Source organism: Pleurodeles waltl, chromosome 6, assembly GCF_031143425.1.
Source record: "Pleurodeles waltl isolate 20211129_DDA chromosome 6, aPleWal1.hap1.20221129, whole genome shotgun sequence".
NCBI classification, from domain to species: domain Eukaryota; kingdom Metazoa; phylum Chordata; class Amphibia; order Caudata; family Salamandridae; genus Pleurodeles; species Pleurodeles waltl.
Window position 1 is genome coordinate 1,514,186,901 of NC_090445.1, and position 24,018 is coordinate 1,514,210,918.

Consider the following 24,018-nt stretch of genomic DNA (forward strand, 5'->3'; position numbering starts at 1 on the left):
TTCCAAGGCCAGGGCAAAAAGTAGCGACAACAGAGGGCAGCCCTGTCTGGTGCCATGCTCCACTCTATACCCTTCCGATATAATTTGATCCATGTTAACTCTGGCCGAGGGGTAGGCATACAGCAACCTGGTCCCAGGCCACAAATCCTTGTTCAAAGCCAAAATATGTCATCACACCACAAAGTTAGACCCATTCCAGTCTGTCAAAAGCCTTTTCAATATCCACCGCAAAGATCATTGCTCGGGTTCTGTCATATGTGCCAGCCACCAGTAGCGTGAGGAATCTACAAATATTAAATGCTGTACTGTGGTCCAGTATGAAGCCTGCCTGGTCTTGGTGAACAAGGCTTGGCATATGGTGAAGAAGTCGGGTGGCCAAGACCCTACTGAGGATTTTGTAATCAATGCTGAGCATCAATAATTGATGGTAGGCCTTCATGTCATGAGCCGGCTTCACCAAAAAGGTACAACCAGGGCTTCTCGTGGTGAGGATGGCTACAAACCTGCTTCTCGAGCTGCCTTATAGAGATCCACCAACTTAGGGTTCAGGTCCTCTGCACAGGAAGAATAAAATTGGACCAGATGCCCAACCGTGCCTGGTGTTTTGTATCAGGCCGTGGACTTTATGGCTGCCCGAATATCTGTGGAGCGTGATATCTTTCCCCAATTCTTCCGCTTCTCCCGGCGAGATGGTAGAAAGCATCACGGGGGCCAGAAATGTTTCAATGGCATCAGTTGTACACTCAAAAGTACTACGATAAAGATCAAAGTAATATTTGTAAAATTCGTAATTGATATCCTCCTGTTGTAATTTTTTTTAGCTTTGACCAGTGTCCAACTCCACAACTGAGCCCCTTTTTAGATGGGTTTACAAGCCAAGCAAATAGCATCCCAGTGCGGTCTCTCTCTGCATGCTCCATCACCATATAATTTGAAACATCTCAAGCGCTCCAACCTGCTCTGCAACTTTCTCTTTGGCCTCCAGAAACTCAAGCTGTACTTCTGGGTACCAAGGTCTGCACCGCTCAAGATCCCTCAACTCCCCCTCAAAGTACAAGACCTCCACCAGAAAATTCCACCAGACTCACACCAATTCAGAAATACATCTACCCCTGAACTCAGTTTTAAATGCGTCCCACTGCACCCGAGGTGACGACGCAGAGCCAGTGTTTTAATCAAAGTAATTTTTAATGGCAGATCCAATTGCGTCGTAGAAAACAGGGTCTTTTTAACGATTTCGACCTCAACCTCCGCGATGAGATACAGAACCGAGTCCTCTCCTAACCTCGGTCCATCAACAAGGGATTATGGTCAGAGATGGTTCTGGAAAGGTATTCAGTTGTTTGAACCAAGCCCTGCACATTGGGGATACACAGACGAGCGTCTAGACGCACATGAAGGTTGTGTAAAGGTGAAAAGAAAGAATGGTCTCATTCCCTCAGATGATGGGAGCCCCAGAATCTTTTAATACCAATTCCGACTGCCAGGCCGAAAACACTCTGGCTACCCAGACTGTCAAGGAATCTCGCAACGGTGGGTGGGAACGATCAAGTACCGGGCCCGCTACACAGTTATAATCCCCTGCCAGCATAATCGAGCCCAACAGATGGGGAGCGAATACCCTCAAAAAGGTAATTTGGTCTATGTTTGGTCCATATATGCTGCTGATATTGACGTCCCGAAAATCAAGGCAGCCAGTGACCACTACATAAAAAGCTCCAGGGACTAGCAGGTGCCCAGTACTCTGGAAGGGAACCCTAGGGCACCCCAATACCATGACACCACTCGCATATGCTGAGTATGTATTATAGTAGGCCTGCCCCTCCATTTACGCTGCAGTGCTACCCCTCTCCTTGGGAATGAGGTGTGCTTCCTGAAGGAGCACAATCTGTACCTCCGCCCCCTCCTAGTAAGATAAGAGAACACTGTGTCTCTTGGCCATAGTTTGCATCCCCTAAATATTCTAAGACAGGATTTTGTACTTCACAGGGGGTCGCCATCGTATATGGTAAAGCCAATCTGGCTGGTGTACCCAGACGCCTACAGTCCAAGCACAGGAGACCGCTCTACTCTAGAACAGAAGGGATGTGGAATTCATATAGTCTGACGCCCAAGATATATTGAGGTCAAGCACAGCAACTATTCATGTTTATTTTGTCCTTGGGACTAGTAGGCCCAACCCCCTGCAGCACAAACCGTTTGGCTGCCAGTTTGCAGTAGAACATTATGGATCAGGGAATGGCATTGTCTGCAGTTAAGGTAACATTTGTGTCCTCGTTAATGCTGTTGGTATTTGAATTTATGGTTGATTAATGCAAAGCCTTTGTTATTAGGGAGAGCATTCTAAGAAAATGCTTTAGGCTTGGTCTGCACTGCTGACAGTGCTCCCAATATACCCATGTGCACATGCATTGACAAGCTTTAACAATATGAGGGTATGTGTAATACTCCCAAAATGCTTTCTGATAAAATGCAAATATTTGCACAACCATGAAAGCATAATTGCTGATTCTGTGCTTTTAAAATAAAATGCTCACAAAAAATGCAACTAGGAAAAAAATGTTTGGCTAAACTTCTGTGAAATTTCAGGTGCCATTTCTTTGAAGCAGCATTTAGTACAGTGTGTTGGTGCATGCTAGGATTTCAAAAACAAAATTCATAATGGAAACAAACATCAATGTAACCAGTTTCAGAAAGTTTATGAGGAACATGAAAATAAACAAGCATTGGCAAAGCCAATAGGTCCAACACTGGTGTTCAGCCTTTTGGTTTTGTCAATGTGTATCTTGTTTTGACAAGGTTTTTGTCCAACTTAATTTCTGTGGGACCTTCATACCAAACACTGGCAAAAAGCAAAAAAAAAATATTTTGTCCTCAAAAAGCCCATATTACCACTGTAGTTCCTGGAACAAAAAGTACTTTATGCCAATATGCTCCTGGTGAAGAAGCAAAATGCTGTCACCTAAAGGGAAGCCGGACGATAAATAGAGATATTGAATTTTAATAAAAATAAAAGATCTTGAATAACCAACTAGGGGTACAATTCTTAAAGAAAATGACAAAGTAATGACCTTTCATTAGCGCAGATATACGGCGTTCATGAATTCACAAGAACTTACAGAGGTAGACCAGGAAATTGCACTCCCAGAAAATATCTGTAAACGTCATTTTAGGGGGAGAAAATATGCATGTGTAGATCTGATGAGCTTCTACAAGTTCAGTTTCCTTTCAACCTCTTTTCCACAACCCTGTAAGAAGTTTTACTTCTGACCTTATCAGGAGTAAATTTCCAAACTTTCTCAGTATGCGTAAAGTTTAGAAAAGAGCTGATGAAAAGCCCTAAAACATGCAAGTTAGTTGGTTTGCAGACTCAAACAGGCTTTACAAATATGGAACAATTACTTGCCCCTATCTCCAGCCTCAGTATTAAGATGAGCTGAAAGATGGCAAAATAAGGGAATTGCAAGTTTTCTAATCCTACAGTAGCATGAGACTGGCATAATCAGAGAGGCTACTATCAGAGCTCTTGTATAATGACATTGCTGCCATAATTTGTCGCCCCACTACATGGCACCAAAGGGACAAGTGGAATTTTTTAACAGGACAAATAAATGTATGACACAACCTGTACCATGGACAAGCATATATTTATTAAATTCCACACCCCTGGAATAGTAATAAACCCTTACTCAAGACCCGCGTCAAACATCCCCCCCTCCCCTAGTAAACAACAAATAACAAATTTCCCAACTCCCACAACCCAGGACAAGCAGTTCAACTCCATCCATCCAAACAGCCATTCAACAGACATGTATTTGTGGGTGTACCCACTGAAAACTCAAAGAACCATACTGGTTCCTTCCCACTGACCAGCTGAACATAAGTATATTAAGCCTATAGGGGCTGCTGACCTCTCATTTGCACAGTAATAAACAATTTGCAAAGGGTCACTACCCCAATTTTCAATATAGCTGGCATACTGAGTTAGGCATGAATCCTGGGCATCTCTTGCATCCGGGGAGGGGTTTGGGCTCATTCCATCTCTACTAATTGCTGCCACCACCTCCACCGCTCTTTGTTGTTCTCTTTTGACCTCCACATCAGACAAGGCCCCACCACACTAACCACTTCCTCTGTTACCTCATTTTCCTTTGTTTAGGTGTATATCCTGGGGATCCCCAGCTAGACCCATCTTCTGGGTGTATCTCAATTCAGTCCCACACCTCCTGAGGGGTATGAAAGAGATGTCCTGACTCTGGCGCTGCCTCCCGCAGTCGGGATGGAAATAGCATGGTATAATGCAGGCCCATCTGACACAGCCGTCTCTTAGCTTTAACGAACGTGGATCGCTGTTTCTGAACTTCGTTTGTAAAGTCTGGGAAAATCATAAGTTTATTATTAGAGACTCTGATGTCTCCTTTATTCCTAATTTGGGCAGGTATGTGATCACAGTCCCTATAATGCAGAAGGGGCAACCATTGGTCTCAGTGGCACGCCCAGCAAAGGCGGTTGAGATAGAACTCTGTGAGCCCTCTCTAGGGCATAGAAGGCAGAGAGGCCCTCCAGCACGACCTCCCTCAAGCAGCCATCACTGGGGCTACTCCACCATGTTTCTCCCCTCAATGCACTCTGGTATCCCCAAAACGTGAATATTGTGCCTTTGTGACCTTTATTCACTATCTTCTGCTCTGGTCTCAAATGTTCCAACTCTGTCTTCCTTGTGAGTGAGCCGTTCACATATCGCTGCCATGTCTGAAGGAATGTCTTTAACCAACCTCTCCACTGTGACCCATTCCACTGGATGCCGATGGTCATCTTTCAGAATGCTCAAATTCGCCCGAGGGTATCAATTTTCGTTTTCAATGCTTCTCTAGAGACAGTAATTGCTTGCAAAGTGTCTGGAAGAGTGACTCCTTTCAAGGGTTCCCTTTGTGGCATTGGCAGGGTGTCCTCATGTACTTCGTCAGCCATTGCACATGGGGGCCTAAATGTCAGAGTCCAAATCCTTTTTCTATTGGCTTTGCCTATGTCTATAAGACAGTGACCCACGGGTGGCATTGGAATTGCAGCTCAGGTCCTTTGGTGTCCACAAACAATATGCCCGTAACACTCCTGTGCCAGGATGCAGAGATGCTAAAAGGGCAGGATAACACATCTAGCTTGCATACTAGTTAAGCAGCAGCACACCAAGGAGCATCCCTCAGTGAGAATGGGGGCTCCCAAAAGGGTCAAGCTCAATTAATACGCCCTCTGATGCCTATTTACTCCAAATGCAAAGGCAGATTCTATCCACAGTAGGCCCACTGCCCAAGTTAAGGGTATCAGCCCTTATCTCCTCTTTGAAGATATGCGCAGGCAAGCATGTCTAGCAAGTATTCAAAGCCCCCTCAAGAGCCCACATATGGCAGTTTGGGCATGGTGTACGCTCACCTGGAAAGCCTGTAAGACCAGGTCGTCCTGGCCCCCGCCTTAATGAGCCAATTCATAAAACAGTGTGCTTAGTGCACCATTACCCCCTCCCTGTACTGCAAGTCAACAAGCTCTGCCGCCTCAGCCTGGCTTATGGCCTCCACACATGGGGAGTGCAGTACTCCGGTGTGCCACGCCCAGGATCGCCACTCCTCTGCCGCAAAAGAAGCGCCTGCTGGGCGGGAGATAAGTGTGCAAGCTCCCAGTGCGAGCCCCAAAAGGACTCAGCCTGTAGGTATAGTAGCAGTGTGCAGCCCCTCCCCCTGCCTCACTGGTGTTCCTGGGGCCAGCTATCTCCACTGAGGCTGTGCCTCTTCAGTCACTCACCCGGCCCTCCGTCTCTCTCTCTCCTAGGCTGCTTTACGTCTATGTATCTCTTCCCTGCCCTCCTCTGGCCTCAGCGATGGAACACCATCAGTTACATATTACGAAGGTGTCTAAGCCAAGCCCGCCGTGCCAAATTCCATCGGGGTTGCAGTGCGACACAGGTCACAGTCACTAGGTGAGGCCTACCAGCACAGAGACACCATCTTGTAAGCCCACCACACATGGTTTGCGTCAGGGGCAAAAAATGTCTCTTCCTGACTTACAAGGACCCTTCCATCTACTCGTAGTGGGCAGTAGCACAGGGGGACCTGTAGGTGTTTAGTGGGGACCCCTGGGCTGTGGTAATTGCAAGAAGTTGTCCGGCGGGAGCTCAATAAAACCTGGACCTACTGCATCAGCTTTGGGCCACACCCCTACCGCAGGTCTTTCTTCTGCTTTTTGATGACCAAGTGGAAGACGGTGGTGGAGGAGTCCTTTTTGTCACGATCATTTAGTTAGAACCTGCTTTTGAATTGGTTTCCAAGGGAAAACTTTGGGAGGTACTCTTAGAGCTGGGGTTACTGGGTAATTTGTTTGGCATTATTTTGCCCTTCCATGAGCAGGACTTTTCCAGGGTTCGTTGTCGTGTGAAAGGTGAATTAACCCTGGAAATTACCATTGATAAAGGTGTTTGCCAAGGCTGGGTCTTAGCTCTGACTCTCTTCCTACTGTACATTAATAATTGTGTTAAATTCCTGTTTAACAGCATTAATGATTCTCCCATACTAGCAGGACAGAAAATCCTAGCCCTCTTTTTTTGCAGATGACACTCTTTTACTTGCTAAAACTAGGGCTGGTTTGCAAACTGTTGTTGACAGATTTAGCATGTTTTGAATGTTACATGGCCTTGAAATTAAAGCAAAGGATGACTTATGCCAGGAAGAAGCTGAGGAGGGGAACGATTAGTCTAGGACTGGAAGGAATTTGAATACTTGGGTATTTGTTTGGCTTACTCTGGATCATGGGTACTACATACTACAAAAAGTTCCCTTTTGCTAACCAACAGGGTGGCAGCCTTTCTTAGATTTCCCAAAAAGGCTACCTGGCATACAATTCTTCCAGGAAAGTAAATGTATAAAGCTAGACCAAGGGGAGCAGCTCTATATGGTGTGGAGCTACTGCCCCACGGATTCTCTGGGGACCACTATGAACAATTTTATAAGAGCTCTCACAGGCAGGGGGAGAGGCACACCCTTGATTCCGCTTAGATTGGCCCTAGACCTCAAACCTGTCTTTGCACTGGCTTCATTAAGGCCGCTATTTTGTTGGTTTGCATATCGACTGTTGAGTGTCGGAAACTGGGTTCTGGTTGTAGTACCCCACCTATTATTTGCCTGGTTTTTGAGGCAACTTTCACTGAAGTCCACTGGGTTCCTGCTAACCAGGTCCCCAGTGCCACTTTTACTTCCCGAGAACAAGACACCAGGTTACTTGAACCCCAGATGGCCAGGCCCTTTAGCACCTCTGTAAGTCCCTAGTAAATGGTACCCCTGGTAATAAGACATGGGTTCTGAAGAGGGGCCCTTAGAGCTGCAGCACAACTTGTGCCACTCTCAGGCACTCAGCACAAACCTAATGCAGACTGACATTGCAGGCTGTGTGACAAGGAGCTCCCTAAAAGTGAAAACGGGACACGACAAACTGACTGTGTGCCAAGGCTCCCTAAACACTGCATGTAATATCTGTAAGTGACCCCTACAGCAGGGCCTTACAGCCCTAACGCAGGATGCAATATTTTACATGTCTGTATGTATTTGTTGACTCTTAGACACAATAAGTGAACAGTGAAGCCATTTTAAATAGATGCGCTGGACACTGGTCAGTATTATTTCTCCAGCTACATGATGACTGCACTGAAAATAGGGATGTTTGGTATAAAATATCTTGTATTAATAAACCCTCGCTGGTTCCAGCGACTGATTTATTAATACACAAAACACAAACCCAGAGGGCACCTTAGAGGTGCCCCCTAGGAAAACCTAACGACAGCTGGTGAGCTCACAGACTAGGTCTAGCCAGTCTGCCACCAACATCGAGAATCTGACCCCAAAGAGAGACAGCATTTGCTCACTGGAGGTCAGAATTAAAGTCTGCTTAGGCAGGGGTGTTACACACCCCTCCCCACAGGATGACCTGCATTCCAAGGCAAGAGCTTCAAAGAAGCAGATAGCCTCTGGTATGCAGAACTGTCCTTCCTCAGAGTGAGATGCCGCCCCTCCTCATCAAGGGTAAGTAGCCCATTCGCTATTATCCTTCACTTCCCTTAACGTCCCCTAAATTGAGTATTTAGGGGACCCCCTGATACCAGATCCTCAAACCTTTGCTGGACACGAAAGAAGGAGTGGACAAGAAGCCTGCCGGCCTGAGAACCAAGGAGCACAACTGACTTGGTGCGAACCCTGCCAGCCTGCCTGCTGCACCCAACCCTCGCGGAGCAACTGACCTGCCCTGCTGCTACAGCCTCTAAGAAACCGGGATAGTTGCTGGTGCTTTGCAAATCACCCAAAAAAACTCCCTTGGGGCAGAGGAGCTGTTTCCCTGCATCTTGTAGGCACCCCCAAGAGAACTGTGAGGATGGGGACCGCCAAAAACCCGACCCCAGACAGCACCACTGCACCCAAGCTGAAGTGAGCCAACGGTGCCAGCCTGGTTCCCAGGCCCTCCAGATACAAAGCCCAAGTCAAGCTTTCCCTCTGTGGACTTCCCGTCAGAGTCTGCAGCTTGATTCTGCAGACCCCTCTTCACCGTGACCACCTCTGGTGATGGAAACCCCACTACACTGCATCTCTGCACCCAGACAGCCCGGGCTGGGAAAAGGAGGGTCAGTGGTATCCCTAAATTCCCAAGACTTGTAAGACCCTAGCACACCAGCTGGTTCGGTCGGACTGGACCCCCAGTCCCAGACTGCAGCCTGTTTTTGTGGGCCCCCACCACCGTGACTGCCTCCGGTGATGGAAAACCTGACGGGCTAAACCATCTCTGCATGCCCCAGACCGAGGAGAACAGGACCACTGGTGTCCCTAGGTCCCCAAGAAGTGCAAGACATGAACCCTCTTGGTGGGTCGCCCAGACTGGATTCTCAGTCCACCCCTGCAGCAACTTTGTAACTGAACCAACATCCTAGGGATTCTAATGGTACCCAGAGTTTGTGGTTTCCCCTGGAGGAGACCAAGAAAATAGCCAAAATACAGTGAAAATTTCGTTTTTTCAAAAAAAATGGGAAAAAAGGGCTGCCGAAGAAGGCTTGTGGTTTTTTCCCCTGAAAATGCCATCAACAAAGGGTTTCTGGTGCTGAAATCCCTATCTTCCCACCTTTCAGGAACGGGCAGACTTGAATCAGAAAACCACATTTTTCAACACAAATTTGGCATTTTACTGGGACATACCCCATTTTTACTATTTTTGGTGCTTTCAGCCTCCTTCCAGTTAGTGACAGGAATGGGTGTGAAACCAATGCTGGATCCCGGAAAGCTAAACATTTCTGAAAACTAGACAAAATTCTGAATTCAGAAAGAGGTCATTTGTGTAGATCCTACAAGGTTTTCCTACAGAAAATAATAGCTGAAATAAAAAAATATTGATATTGAGCTGAAAACAACAGCCATTTTTCTTTATGTTTTACTCTGTAACTTTTTCCTGCGATGTCAGATTTCTGAAAGCAATATACCGTTTTGTCTGCTGGACTCTTCTGGTTGCGGGATATAAAGGGCTTGTAGGTTCATCAGGAACCCTAGGTACCCAGAGCCAATAAATGAGCTGCACCCTGCAGTTGGTTTTCATTCTATACCGGGTATACAGCAATTCATTTGCTGAAATATGAAGAGTGAAAAATAGGTATCAAGAAAACCTTTGCATTTCCAAAACGGGCTCAAGATAAGGTTTTGAGGAGCAGTGGTTATTTGCACATCTCTGAATTCCGGGGTGCCCATACTAGCATGTGAATTGCAGGGCATTTCTCAAATAGTCGTCCTTTTTACACACTCTCTTATATTTGGAAGGAACAAAATGTAGAGAATGATAAGGGGCAATAACATTTGTTTTGCTATTCTATGTTCCCCCAAGTCTCCCGATAAAAAGGATACCTCACTTGTGTGGGTAGGCCTAGCGCCCGCGACAGGAAATGCCCCAAAACACAACGTGGACACATCACATTTTTTGACAGAATACAGAGCTGTTTTTTGCAAAGTGCCTACCTGTAGATTTTGGCCTCTAGCTCAGCCGGCACATAGGGAAACCTACCAAACCTGTGCATTTTTTAATACTAGAGACCTAGGGGAATCCAAGATGGGGTGACTTGTGGGGCTCTTACCAGGTTCTGTTACCCAGAATCCTTTCCAAACCTCAAAACGTGGCTAAAAAAACACGTTTTCCTCACATTTCAGTGACAGAAAGTTCTGAAATCTGCGAGGAGCCACAAATTTCCTTCCACCCAGCGTTCGCCCAAGTCTCCCGATAACAACGATACCTCACTTGTGTGGGTAGGCCTAGCGCCCGCGACAGGAAATGCCCCAAAACACAACATGGACACATCCCATTTTTTGACAGAAAACACAGCTGTTTTTTGCAAAGTGCCTGCCTGTAGATTTTGGCCTCTAGCTCAGCCGGCACCGAGGGAAACCTACCAAACCTGTGCATTTCTGAAAACTAGAGACCTAGGGGAATCCAAGATGGGGTGACTTGTGGGGCTCTGACCAGGTTCTGTTACCCAGAATCCTTTGCAAACCTCAAAATTTAGCTAAAAAAAACACATTTTCCTCACATTTCAGTGACAGAAAGTTCTGGAATCTGAGAGGAGCCACAAATTTCCTTCCACCCAGAGTTCCCCCAAGTCTCCCGATAAAAATGATACCTCACTTGTGTGGGTAGGCCTGATGCCCGCGACAGGAATAGATCACACAATGATCAATGTTGGTCCTTACGTGAGGCAGCTGTTGACCCTGGGGTGATCCATTCCTGACGCAGGCACCAGAAGTAGGAGCTCAAGTGGGGTAGTGTTTTTATCAGGACAGGTGAGGAGTCACTGGGTAGTAGGAATTTTGTGGATCCCAGCATATTCCTGTAGTTTGTGTGACAGAAATGCGAGAAAAATAGATTTTTTATTCAACATTTCAGCTTAGCAGGGTATTCTGGGTAAGAAAACTTTGGGGAATCCACACAAGTCACACCTCTGTGGACTCCCCCGAATGTCTAGTTTCCAGAAATGTTTGGGTTTAGTGTGTTTCTCTAAATGGCCGCCGAATCCAGGACCAAAAACACAAGTGCCTGCCTTACAAAACCAGTTTGTTTTGCCTTAAATAATTTTGATGTCTCCACAATACGATTTGGGTTGTGGAATTTGGGAGCTCCCAAGAGAGCGAGCTCGAGAGAGATAGATAGATATATATATATATATATATATATATATATATATATATATATATCTCTCTCTCACTCTCACTCTCACTCTCACTCTCACTCTCACTCTCACTCTCACTCTCACTCTCACTCTCACTCTCACTCTCACTCTCACTCTCTCTCTCTCTCTCACTCTCACTCTCACTCTCTCTCTCTCTCTCTCACTCTCTCTCTGCTAACCCACTATTGCCCAGTTGCACAAACAGCTTGCGAAGGGACAGCAGGACTGTCCTCATCACCTTCCTCATAATGTACTGGAAGAGGAGTTAGAGTCTGCGCCATTGTCCTATCTCTCAGATCCTGTCTCAGTATCTGATGTCTCAGTCTCTGATCCTATGTCAGAGCGGTACTCTATAACCCTAGTGCAGGCAACAGTCATCCATCAAGATGCCATCTCTGTTATTGGCTAAACTGTTGCTCTAAAACACTAGTAGAGGCCACCTTACCTGCGCTTCTTCCCTCAATCAGCACGTTCTTTTAAGACACTCAAAAAAGACCTTGTCACATACCATTCGTCACAGTCTTTAGCACCTCCTGCGCCCTTTCCAACAATCATTATTGGTGCTTCCACTCCCTCCTCCTCGGATTCCCTCATTACCACCCAGCAAAAGTGCCCTTCATCTCTCCGTAGCCGCCCTCCACCCCGCACATACATTTCATTGGTATTATAGCGCAGGTAATGGCTGACTTTACTAATGTACTCAGCTATTTACATAAAATACAGATTTGCTCTTTGCAGTAGGCATATAAACCTTCTGCGCTTCTTTATGGCACTAAAACTGCCACTAGACAAGTCTGACCCTTTTCCCCCCAGGGAAACCACACACATATTGACAAAAGTGATATATATATGACAGCCAACCACCTGAAACTCAACTCAAGCAAAACCAAAATAATCCTCTTTGGCCCACACAAAAACACCTGGGACCCCTCATGGTGGCCCACCACGCTAGGCCCTGCACCCACCCCCGACAACCACGCATGCAACCTCAGCATCATCCTAGACTCCTCCCTCTCGATGACCCAACAAATCAACGCTCTCACCTCCTCATGCTTCAACACACTCCGTATACTGAAAAAAACATTCAAATGGATCCCCACAGAGACCAGAAAAACTGTCACTCACGCACTCATCAGCAGCAGACTTGATTACGGAAACGCCCTCTACGCCGGCAGCACTCTAAAACTCAAGCGCAAACTACACGCATCCAGAACTCAGCAGCACGACTCATCCTCGACCTCCCTCGACATGAACACATCTCTCCACACCTCAAATCCCTCCACTGGCTCCCCACTGACAAAAGGATCACCTTCAAGATCCTCATCCTCGCACACAAATCACTCCACAACACAGGCCCTGCCTACCTCAACGAGTCACCTTCCACACCCCCACACGAAACCTCAGCTCAGCTGACCTCTCTTTCGCCTCTGTCCCCCGCATCAAACACACCACCACCGGGGGCAGATCCTTCTCCTACCTTGCACCCAAAACCTGGAACGCCATCCCAACCCACCTTCGCAAGACCCAAAACCTACTTCTTTTCAGGAAGGGCCTCAAAACCTGGCTTTTCGAACAGTGAACCTCCCAGCCCCTTTCCCTCCCCCCGCGCGCCCCTCTCCCCCCAGCGCCTTGAGACCCTCACAGGCGAGTAGCACGCTTTATAAATCTCTTTGATTGATTGATTGATATATATAGATCTATCTCTCTATATATAGATATATCTATCTATAGATATATCCATGTACATAGATATATCTGCATAGATATATCTATATATATAGATCTATATATAGATCTATTTTTTTTTAGTTGTTGTATGGTTTCCTTGGGGGCCCACGGGCGACCCCCTGTCCTTTTATTTATTTTTTATTTTTTACTTTTAAAAAAATTCCCCAGGGGGCACCTACCTTTTTAAAAAAATATATATATATGCCCGGGGGGGGGGGAAGACCAGGAAACACTTTCTGGAAGGCCTCGTAAGATAGGGGAGACTCTCCCCTTTCTTACGAGGCCTTCCTGAACGTGGGGAAAACAACTTTGTAATGTCAGCGTGCCTCGCGTCGCGCTGACGTCACAAAGGGCCGGGTGGGGGGTTGGGGGGGGGAGACACGGAAGCTTCTGTGTCTCCAGGGGAAAGAAAAATAAAAATAAAAAATCCTCGGGTGCAACGCACCCGAGGATTTAACAACACCCTCCCTGGTGTTGGCCACTGGTCGTGACCCGCACCAGGGAGGTAGTGCGGGCATCGAAGGGGTTAACCTCTAGAGAGAGCCTTTGTGCTGGACGCAGCACGAGGGCTCTCTCTATTATATGCAGTTTAGGATCAACGGTAATCTTTACAACAACATAGTGTTCTCCACAGGCAAGATCCACCTTGTTCCACTCATGCATGCCTTTAGATGAGTCTGCGGAACATCTGTTATTATTTTGTCCAAAGTATTCTAGACTAGTGGTTCCTAAGCTTAACTTCTGTGGACCCCCACTTTATCATTATTGGAGCGTAGAGACCCCCCCACTGAATTTTATTAGAATCAGGGGACCTTCACCACTGAGTCAATACTGGAAGGTAGGAATCCCAGCCTAAACATTGTCTATGATTTGAACCGCAAAGTACACCAAAAAATACAGAAAGAAAACATTCATCAAACATATACACAAATGATAACACATTTTATTTAATTTACAAACATATATATAAATAAAAATAAAAAATATTAAAGGGCAAGGTTGGACCTTTTCTTTATTCGGTTGAAGCCACACCGTCTATACTATATTCTGTGTGATGCAGCTGCACTGCTCCCAGGAATCAATCGGAGGATTATCATTTAATTTAGCTTCCAGTTTCAAATTCCTTCACATGTACAGTACGTTCTAAAATTTTCAATTGTACATTTTGCCACTTTATTTATATATACATTATTAATCTGTTAATATTATTCAATTTTCTAAGCAGTCACAGACCACCTGAGAATAATTTTATGTGTATTTTGGTTAATTTCTTGGTCTCCTCCAGGGGAACCCAGAAACTCTGGGTACCTTTAGAATCCGTAGGATGTTGGAAAAAAAGGACGCAAATTTGGCTTGGATAGCTTATGTGGACAAAAAGTTATGAAGGCCTAAGTGCGAACTACCCCAAATAGCCACAAAAGGGCTCAGCACTGGGGGGGAAAAGGTCCAGCAGTTAAGAGGTTAAGGATAATTCATTGTTGTAACAACAGATCTAAGAGGGAAAATATGAAAAACTATTAAATGGAATTCTTAATCATTACTCCATGAAAATTCTTAAAAGTCTTCTAAAATCATGTTTAACAATCAGATATTTAATGGAGAAGTTACTTTGAAACTAAGTACTATTATCTATTTAGGTTTGAATATATTTTTATTAATCTTTTGGCATTGTGCTCAAGCATCTGCAAAGCATCCTAAGCTGACATAGCCATTACAACTGAACGAGAGAACCGCTAATAACTCCCCTGCCATCAACAAGCCATATGCTCCTCTCCTCCCAACTCCTCTGACTCCAACGTCCCTGCACGAAGTGGCAACACCATTTAAAAGTTGAATAAGGCCTCTTAGAGTTCATTGCCATAGCGCAACAGTCCTCAAGCTTGGGAGTACTGAGGAGCCTCAGTGCCCAAAGGGATTTTGGGCAGGACAGCGCCCTATAATCCTTACTGAAGTAGTTTAAGAGCCGTCCACATTGCTCAGTAAAAGTGTTCTCCTCTCCTTGCACAAGCTTTAACATCTTCACCACCACAGACGTTCGACAGCTGAGTTGGCTGACCCCAAAGGCTTACATTGGTATGTTTAGCCCCCAGCAGGAGGTGGAATATCAGTTTACCCAGGGAACCATACAATGGGTAAGCCTCTTGCACTGGCCAACCCAAAGAAATCACCTGTGTACACTTAGTGATACTATCTATTTAAAGTGAAAAAAACAAAAGGCTGGCATATCTAATTAGTCTCGAAGATGCAACTCTAGTGCTGTTGATTTCATAAAATATAGCATGTATCACCAGATCTAGCAAATTACTCAAAGTATTTGGGTGTCAAGACAAGCAGTGAACGATTTCTTTCTCAATCATTCATTTGAGTTTTCTAAATATCTTAATTATTTTTAGAGCGGTACATAGGAAATTGTTAAAAAGTGAGACAGATATCAGAGATATTACCCTTAAGTATATTCATGTGAGCGACTTATAACTAAGCACCAAATTATGTTGATTGCCTAAAGCAATATAAGAAGTATACATGTAGTCATGATTGACTAAGAGCGGCATAGTAACCCTCTACACATCTGGTAGGACAGAGCAGCACTGTCATACGTCTATATATAACCTAATAAATAGGTTCCCAAGATGGCCCCTTGCTGCAATCTCTCGCCAATGTTTCATGGAACTCTGTGGTTGATCACAAGGATAACTACTGCTGTATTTTTATTGCATAGTTCATTAAAACCTTTGCAAAAATACAAACAAGTGTAAATGTAAAAGAAACATAAAATATGGTAAATGCTCATTTCACTTACAAAGCTACAATTCTTTCATTAGAGTGCCAAAATGTTAATGCTAAAAATAAGGGTGCAGGTATGCTCGTGTGTGTCCTATCAAAACGAGTTTGATAAGCAGCTCCTGTGTTAAACATCAAAGTATTTTTACCACAATGGCTAATAATTTGACGGCCTGGACATTGAGGCAGGTCTTTTGATTAAACAAGACAAACGCAACTATCCCTGCCATGTCCGTGGCTGGGCAATCAGACAGTAATTAACCTGGTACTCTGTACAGCAACTGGAAACAGTAACCAAAAGACGCAAAACTGACAGGGTTCCAGGTCCAAACGGGCTGCCACAAGTCCTTTTTAAGACTAACCCAGCATTCTGGATGGTAGCGGTAGTCCTTATCCCAATGTATAACTTTATCATGACACAAAACACTGTACCCAAATCACAGAGAGGGATGATTTTTCATCCAATTTTTTAAAGGTGGAGGTAAATCAGACCGACTGAACTATTGGCTCATCATTCTAATTGACTCAGAGGCAAAATACTATGCAAGCCTCTTCCAAAAAGATCTGTGCTCCTGGGCTGATGAGCAGGAAATTATTCTGCTCAACCAGAATGGCTTCCACCCTTGCATAGGTAATCTAACAAACCTAGCTGCCGCGAATATGTTACAAGAAAAAATGAAAATGAGGATCTCTACCAAAATAATCGCGGGCCATTGTGATAATTCCCATACTAAGAACAAGAACACAGTTAAATCCTAACAAAATCCATTCAGATGGTTCAAGAAATTCTTCCATTAATCCATACACACACAAAAAGATGTAAAGGTGAGTCTTCAAAAAACGTTATTCTTCACAAAATAGATACATCCAGCCAAGCCAACACATTTTGCCCTTCAACAAGGGATTCATCAGGGCTGTGAATAAATCTCACAAAATTCAAAGTGTTGTAGAATTAATTTCCTTATGCCCCAGTCTTACATTCCCTAATAGAGAAAGAAACTAAGCATAACCTGTTTAATTTATTCATTCCCATTAACATTTTATTTATCAAGGTGACTTAACATAGTACTCACAACGCATTTATCTTTAATACTAGCATCACCGTGTACAATTTTCTGCTAGCAGGGGGGTTAGGCAGTTACAATATTGTAGCTCATAGATGATCACTGACCCGAGAACTCCTGTATAAATGGAAGGGGAAAATAGGAAGCTATAAGCTTCGATTTCAAATTCTATGGCCAACCACATACTTTCCCAGCAAACACCTATTATTTAGCCATTGTCCATCAACCATATTTGAATCATCATTCAATGCAATGCACCGCCAAAATAATTTATCTCCTCTCAGGCCTTCTTAATTTCAGGGACCTGCAATATGCCATTTAATATTACCTTCTCCTTACCGAATCAATATCTATGTCCTGGCATGTCCACTCCTTCATTCATGTCAGGTATGTTGGGACACACATACCGATTGTGAATAGTGGTGATTCAAACTATGGTTGGATTACAATGTGGTAACCACTCAAACTAGGACTGGGGCAAAAATAAATTAATTCTCTAGCACTTTACATTTTGTGAGATTGTTCACTCACAATAGGTGAAGGTTCTTCAAAGATGGGTTGACAATCCAAAAATGACTAACGTGGTATGTACAGTCAAAAACAGAGGAAGTCTAAAATCTGATTGTTGGTTTTTAAGTACCTTATGTGTTTTTAAATATAGTTTTGTATATATTTGTTTCACAGCCCTGATGAAGTCCTGGTTAAAGGGCAAAACGTGTTGGCTTTTTTTTAAGACTCACCTCTCGGTCTTTTCATGTGACTATGAAATAATGGATGAATTTCTTGACCCACCTGAATGGACTTTGTTACCTCACTATCCTCTTGTTTTTAACAAGCATATTATAACAATACCCCAGAGATTATTTTGGTAGTGTTCCCCATTTTCGTTTTTTCCTGTACAGTGCAAGACTTGTGAGCAGTGGGCCTTTTTTGAGGTGCAGTGCGGATTAGGGAAACTGAGTATTAACACATGTGCCTTCAAAGATGGTTTACAACTGCTCTGTTTGGATTGTGTGCGTTAAATATTTTGGCAAACAAGGCTTATGAAACAAGAACAACATTTTATGTCTGTTTTGTCGACCTCAAGGCAGCCTTTCACCAGGTGGATAGGTCGTTACTCTGGAACAAACTACCATAAACCCTCTTCAAAAGCAATCCAGCTGCATTGCACAGATACCTGGATTAGAATCAAACTAGGAGATGGAAAAACGCACGTCTCAGAAAATAATGACAAACATCGGCCTGAAGTAGGGCTGTGTGCTTGTCCCTAACTTAATTAACATCTCAATTTCTGACTTTCCAGCTGTACTAAATTCGGGAAATGCCTACACCCTGAAAATAGGCTGGATGCCCCTAGGCTTTATTTTTTATGTTGATGATAAAGTATTGCGGAGTCTGATTAAAGTCAACCGCTAAATTCAAATCCAATCCACCCCACTCCAATCCAATCCAACCGCTCCAAATCAACCCCACTACAAATCAACCCCTCTCAATACACCCGAATCCAATCCACCCTACTCCAATCCACCCTACTCCAATCCACCCTACTCCAATCCACCCCACTTCAATCTAATTTACCCCACTTCAGTCCAATTCACCCGACTCCAAACCACCCCATTCTAACCGACACCACTGCAATCCACCTCGCTCCATTTCAATCCACCTCGCTCCATTTCAATCCACCCCACCCCACTGCAATCCACCCCACTCCACTGCAATCCACCCCACTCCACTGCAATCCACCCCACTCCACTGCAATCCACCCCACTCCACTGCAATCCACCCCACTCCACTGCAATCCACCCCACTCCACTGCAATCCACCCCACTCCACTGCAATCCACCCCACTCCACTGCAATCCACCCCACTCCACTGCAATCCACCCCACTCCACTGCAATCCACCCCACTCCACTGCAATCCACCCCACTGCAATCCACCCCACTCCACTGCAATCCACCCCACTCCACTGCAATCCACCCCAATCCACTGCAATCCACCCCAATCCAATCCACCCCAATCCACCCCACCCCAATCCACCCCTCTCCAATCCAATCCACCCCACTTCAATCCAATCCACACCCTACTTCAATCCAATCCACACCCTACTTCAATCCAATCCACACCCTACTTCAATCCAATCCACACCCTACTTCAATCCAATCCACACCCTACTTCAATCCAATCCACACCATACTTCAATCCAATCCACACCATACTTCAATCCAATCCACACCATACTTCAATCCAATCCACACCATACTTCAATCCAATCCACACCATACTTCAATCCAATCCACACCATACTTCAATCCAATCCACACCATACTTCAATCCAATCCACACCATACTTCAATCCAATCCACACCATACTTCAATCCACCCCAACCCAGACTACCTCAATCCACTCCAAATCACTCTACTTTATTCCACTCAACACCACTCCATAACACTATGGCTCACAGCCATCACAGGGACGGTGGGCTGCTATGGTCAGCAGACTACCATGTCTGATTGTTTTTAAATAAAGCATTTTTAAATGCAATCTGGTTTACATAAAAGGGCATGGATGTGTTTAAAAAAAATAAGAAAAAATGTAAAGTGTAACAAACATTTTTTACAAGCAGGAAGGGGTCCATGAGGCCATTGTCTAGTCAAACTTTTTTCCAGCATTCTCAAAGGTGAAAGGGTCCCTTAGGACCCATTCATATTTGCAAATGAGGTACTACTACATTTACATAGTTGATAATAGCTTAATGTTATGCAACCGGATTCTAGTGGAAAGAAATATGAATACATACCACTCGGGATCGGTATTTGGAACGGAAGTCCTAAATATGCCGGTTCCAAATACCAATTTAGAATGTAGTCTCAAGCTGAAATATGGTAAAATATTACTGAATAGCAACTTGGGTTTCTTACATATCAAAGGACTTTTTTGCAGGCGCAAGTGGCCCAATTCCCCCAATCGGATCTTTTGTGAACATAAAAAGGCTTCGTACACAATAAGAAAATGGTAAAGTTTTTACTCTTGTCCACAGTACGGTTCTTATGACTTTAGGTTGGGGACATATTTGACCTTAGGCGTAAATCTCTAAAGTGATTATATTCAGAGATTATCTCTCTGATACTTATGCTCCCTCACTTTTTAAGGTTTTCCTACATATCATTTGAAACTTCTCTAGATTATTAAGAAATAATGAAAACTTAATTGACTGATTATGAGGTATGACTATTCCATTACTTGCCAAGACACTCAAATACTTTGAGGAATTTGCTAGATGTGGTGATATTCACTAAGCATTATGAAAGTGACCACCCTCCAAATGATTAGACCTAAGGAAGACTTCTTCTTTTTCATCTTAAAGGGGTAATATGTAATTAGATAATGAATGTAGAAGCTACTTCAAGAAAAACTTAAATATGTTAGCATACTTTTCCAAAAATTAAATGGGGTTATTGGTTAACCCCTGGAGTAAAGTCATTTTTCTCTTTTACCCATTTATCCCTTGTTAGAGAGCTGTAAATATGATCCTAATGCTTTTATTTTAAAACGTTTAATGGAATACTCATCAATAAGAATGCCCAGATTATGTCATATCTTAGCCATCACAAACAATGTATTGGCATCTCTGTTAACATTGTCGTCTGATGATCTTGAAATTAATGAAAATCGTACATTTTTATTATGATGTTCAACTGGGCATCTCTTACGACTGACAACTAATGACCTTAAAATTAATGAAAATTTGACATTTCTTTTATGAGATTCACTGATTTAAATCACTGAATTTCTTGGGAGAACAGATCAAAAAACTTGAAAAAGACAGTTGGACGATAACAACGTGGAGTCATCCATGTTGTCTTCAGAAGTGAGTGTGACTCAGTTTTCTGTGATGAATGGTGCATTTTGGTTTTGTTCTGTGATGTTAGATGTGCCAGGATTGTGGGTGAGTCTCACAAGTCTGAGTTAGGATACTGCACTTTCGGCCTGCTTAGCACTAAATGTATGCTATCAGGGACCAAAAGTAGTGCTAGGCTATGACAGTTGTGGTAATTAGGACATGAATGAATTGCAAATTCATGAACAATGATTTAAAATTGCTGTCAATCTATTAAAAGTCATCAGCTTGGACTTAGAGTTACTGAAGTATCATGTAGAAGCACTTCAAATTTGTAAACATTGTCAAATTATGAAGATTGGCCAATTAAGACCTACTATCACTGCCACTAGAAACACTGACAAGGTACAATAACAATCTAATTGGCACTTATAGTCAATGCAAAACACAAAGTTGGAACCTGAATCCCTTCAAGGAGAAACTAGAATTCTTATATCCGTAACATCCTAAAATTGCCTACGTAGGAACACAAACTGAGACTGGGACTTATTAAAGAGCTGCAAAGTTAAGTATAACGAACCACCAAACAGAGCCCTGTGCCCAAAATTAGAAGCCTACTCAAAAGACCAAAACTGCACATATGAAGAGAGCGTACACAAAATGGGCAATCACAGGAGAACTTGGAGCTGTGAAAGGCTTCTGTGCTTACCTATCTGTGCGTTGTCATACAGCAGAAGGTCGTAGGCTCCCTGGAAGCCAGTTCTGTAGTTGGTCCTTGTCCCATGATCCCACTGGACTACTACTGTGCGATCTGGGGTGGTAGGGCTGCCCTGTCGCCCAACCTCCACCACAGTGCCAATATTGCCTTCACCATTGTCCTGGTTGCCCCATTTCCAGTCCAGACCTCGAACAACACGCATGCCGACCTGCATGCTGGTGTTTTGGTCCAATTCCATGCCTCTAAGTTTGGAAAGAGACCTAGCAGGACAAGGTGGGAGAGGAGAAGGAGGTAGATGGGCAAACAGGAAGGGACAGCTCAGTCCACAAGATGTACCTGGAATTAAAGGGCACAATTTCAGACTAGACAAAGTGATACATACTTTTTCACTTTACATAAACAAAACAAAGTTGAAGAATTAAGCTACCACTGGCAGACAGTTAAAAAGTCAGATAGAGTTGGTCCTATAGATAAACTGAGTATGCGGCCAAAGCTATCACTCTTAACAGGAAGAGTTTTTTATTCATAGGTAAAGGAAGGCAGTAAAAAAATTATACACAAACACAGAGGAGGCTAAAACATTTTTGGGTCAAGGAAGATCTCCAAGCACTTTTATACCAGATTTATTTAGCATGGGACTGTAGGGAAATCTCTTTTTGAATTGTTACTCTGGATGTTTTGGACTGATGCTGCGGTTTTTTGACTCAGCGTTCACAGAGGTTTTCCAACCAATGACTGAAGTGTTTGTTTGATTGCCCTATACTCAAACTGGTATAATACAAATTCCTTAGTATCTGGTATCCAGGGCCTGTAGGTGTTTTAGGTCACCCCAAAGATTGAGCACGGGTTGTGCCACGCTAGCAGTGAAAAATGTAAAACATGGATCCCAGTTTGCATATAGTCTTTACATGTTCCAACAGTAAATACCTGCAACTGTCATTTTTACTGTGGCAAAAGCTAGTAGCCCACTGGAGAGTGCAGAGTGGCAGGCTGATACAGCATACCTACTAACTTCTGACTGAAACAACTAAAGTCGATACTGCAAGGTATCAAACATTTTGTTACATTAAGCCCGACTTAATGGACATTTACAAAGTTGCCACTTTGTTTCCCTATATCCGCAGTGCTCATCCACATATGCACACCTGATCTGTCTGCAGAGACAGCTCTCTGACCTCCTAGGGAGATGTGCAAATGACACCCAAGAAAGAAGACAATTGCAGCCTGTATGTGAGAGAGCTGCTACCTCTCCCTGGCAGGACACCTCACTGTGTTGATCCTAAAAGACGATCTTCAAAGGAAAAGCCGCCTTTGAAGAGCAAATGGGGAACACTTGGGAGAGGGGCAGCCTATTTTTTAGGTAGACAGGTGGTCACTCAGGCAGGAGAGGAGAAACCAGTTGCCAAATATTTTTTTCAGGGGAGTGTAGCTTTTTGGTAGCCACACCTCTGGGTTGGGCTACGGGACTCCGTGTGCCAAGTGAAGGTTCTGCCATGTTGGAAGTGTCAGAATGGTATATACTAGGACAGCCGGATGCCATACTTCACAGGAAGTGGTCATTAGGAGGGAGAGGACCTGGTAGCCCATTGGCTACCAAGTTCATCCTACCCTGAGGGCATTTTCAGAGCACAAATAGGACACCTCGATACTCAGAACTGAGATCTCTACTGGACCGGAAGGACTGCTCGGCTGCACCAAGGACCACACGTAGTCCCTCACTCGAGGCCCCCCTCCCTGCCAGCCCTCAGTGACATCTGCACACAGGGCTTTGCTTATCTTCTTTATTGGGGCCATAAATCTCCTCAGGCTGCTCTGCTATTGTTAACTTCATTAGAGCTTTGTTGAAATGCCAAGCAAAAATGCTTGCAAAACTTTTCATTCTGTTAACATAAAAAGAAAAATACTTCTCCAGCCTTATTTTCCAATTTTTGTTCAGACATTTACATAACTCGAGGTAGTGCAATCAGCTTCTCGTCTCTCCTCACTGGCTTGTGATTTCTGATGTCAGTAGAAACCATTACGACCAGAACATCGCAGGAAAAGACAAAATTATGAGGCAGGTTGAGCAATTTATATGGCATGACAAGTCTAGTTCTGAATTTACAGTGCCATTAGCTCTAACTCAAGAAAATGCAAGACCTATTGCATTGCAAATGCTTGTTATAAACTGTTATTGGATGTCTTCTTTATCTCAGATATTTATTCTTCAATTATTTTGTTGCTGTTTAAATGCTTAACATAGTTCCTTTGTGTAAGCCAGACAGCTCAGAGCTACGACTACCTAGGGATGAAATAAAGGTTTCACTAACGAAAACCTTAAGGAGTAATAAGTGTATTAAACAGTGAGGTCATACAACCACACCATATAACACACCCCCTTTCCCCACAAGGGCCCATTGGTTATTGTTATTCCATTGAAAAAGTTATGGTGCTTTCTGCAGCCTTTGGAAAAGTAAAGGTTTATCAGAGTTTGTTTGCTTAAAGTTAGTCACTGACTGACAGAAAAACAGAATTTACCATATTTGGATTTGATCTTTATCCCTTAATCTCTTGATGGTCCTTCATGAAAGGTGGGTAACTGTGATTTCAGCCAGAGTCTATGAGTTTCACAAGGTAACCTTACATCTAATCCCCAAACTGTAGTTTATGCTGACAAA

The 24,018-nt window shown here is 43.9% G+C and overlaps 1 protein-coding gene across 5 annotated transcripts in view; it reads right to left on the reverse strand.

The window, feature by feature from the left end:
- Positions 1 to 24,018, reverse strand: part of MIB2 (MIB E3 ubiquitin protein ligase 2) — a 358,930-nt gene that overhangs the window by 190,097 nt on the left and 144,815 nt on the right. For 4 of the 5 annotated variants that reach the window (XM_069241041.1, XM_069241040.1, XM_069241042.1 and 1 more), the window contains exon 2: positions 21,353 to 21,697. The exons of the other annotated variant lie outside the window; for it this stretch is intronic. In XM_069241041.1, coding sequence (XP_069097142.1) covers positions 21,353 to 21,697 — 345 coding nt within the window. The remainder of the gene's footprint in view (positions 1 to 21,352; positions 21,698 to 24,018) is intronic. 5 annotated transcript variants of the gene reach the window in all.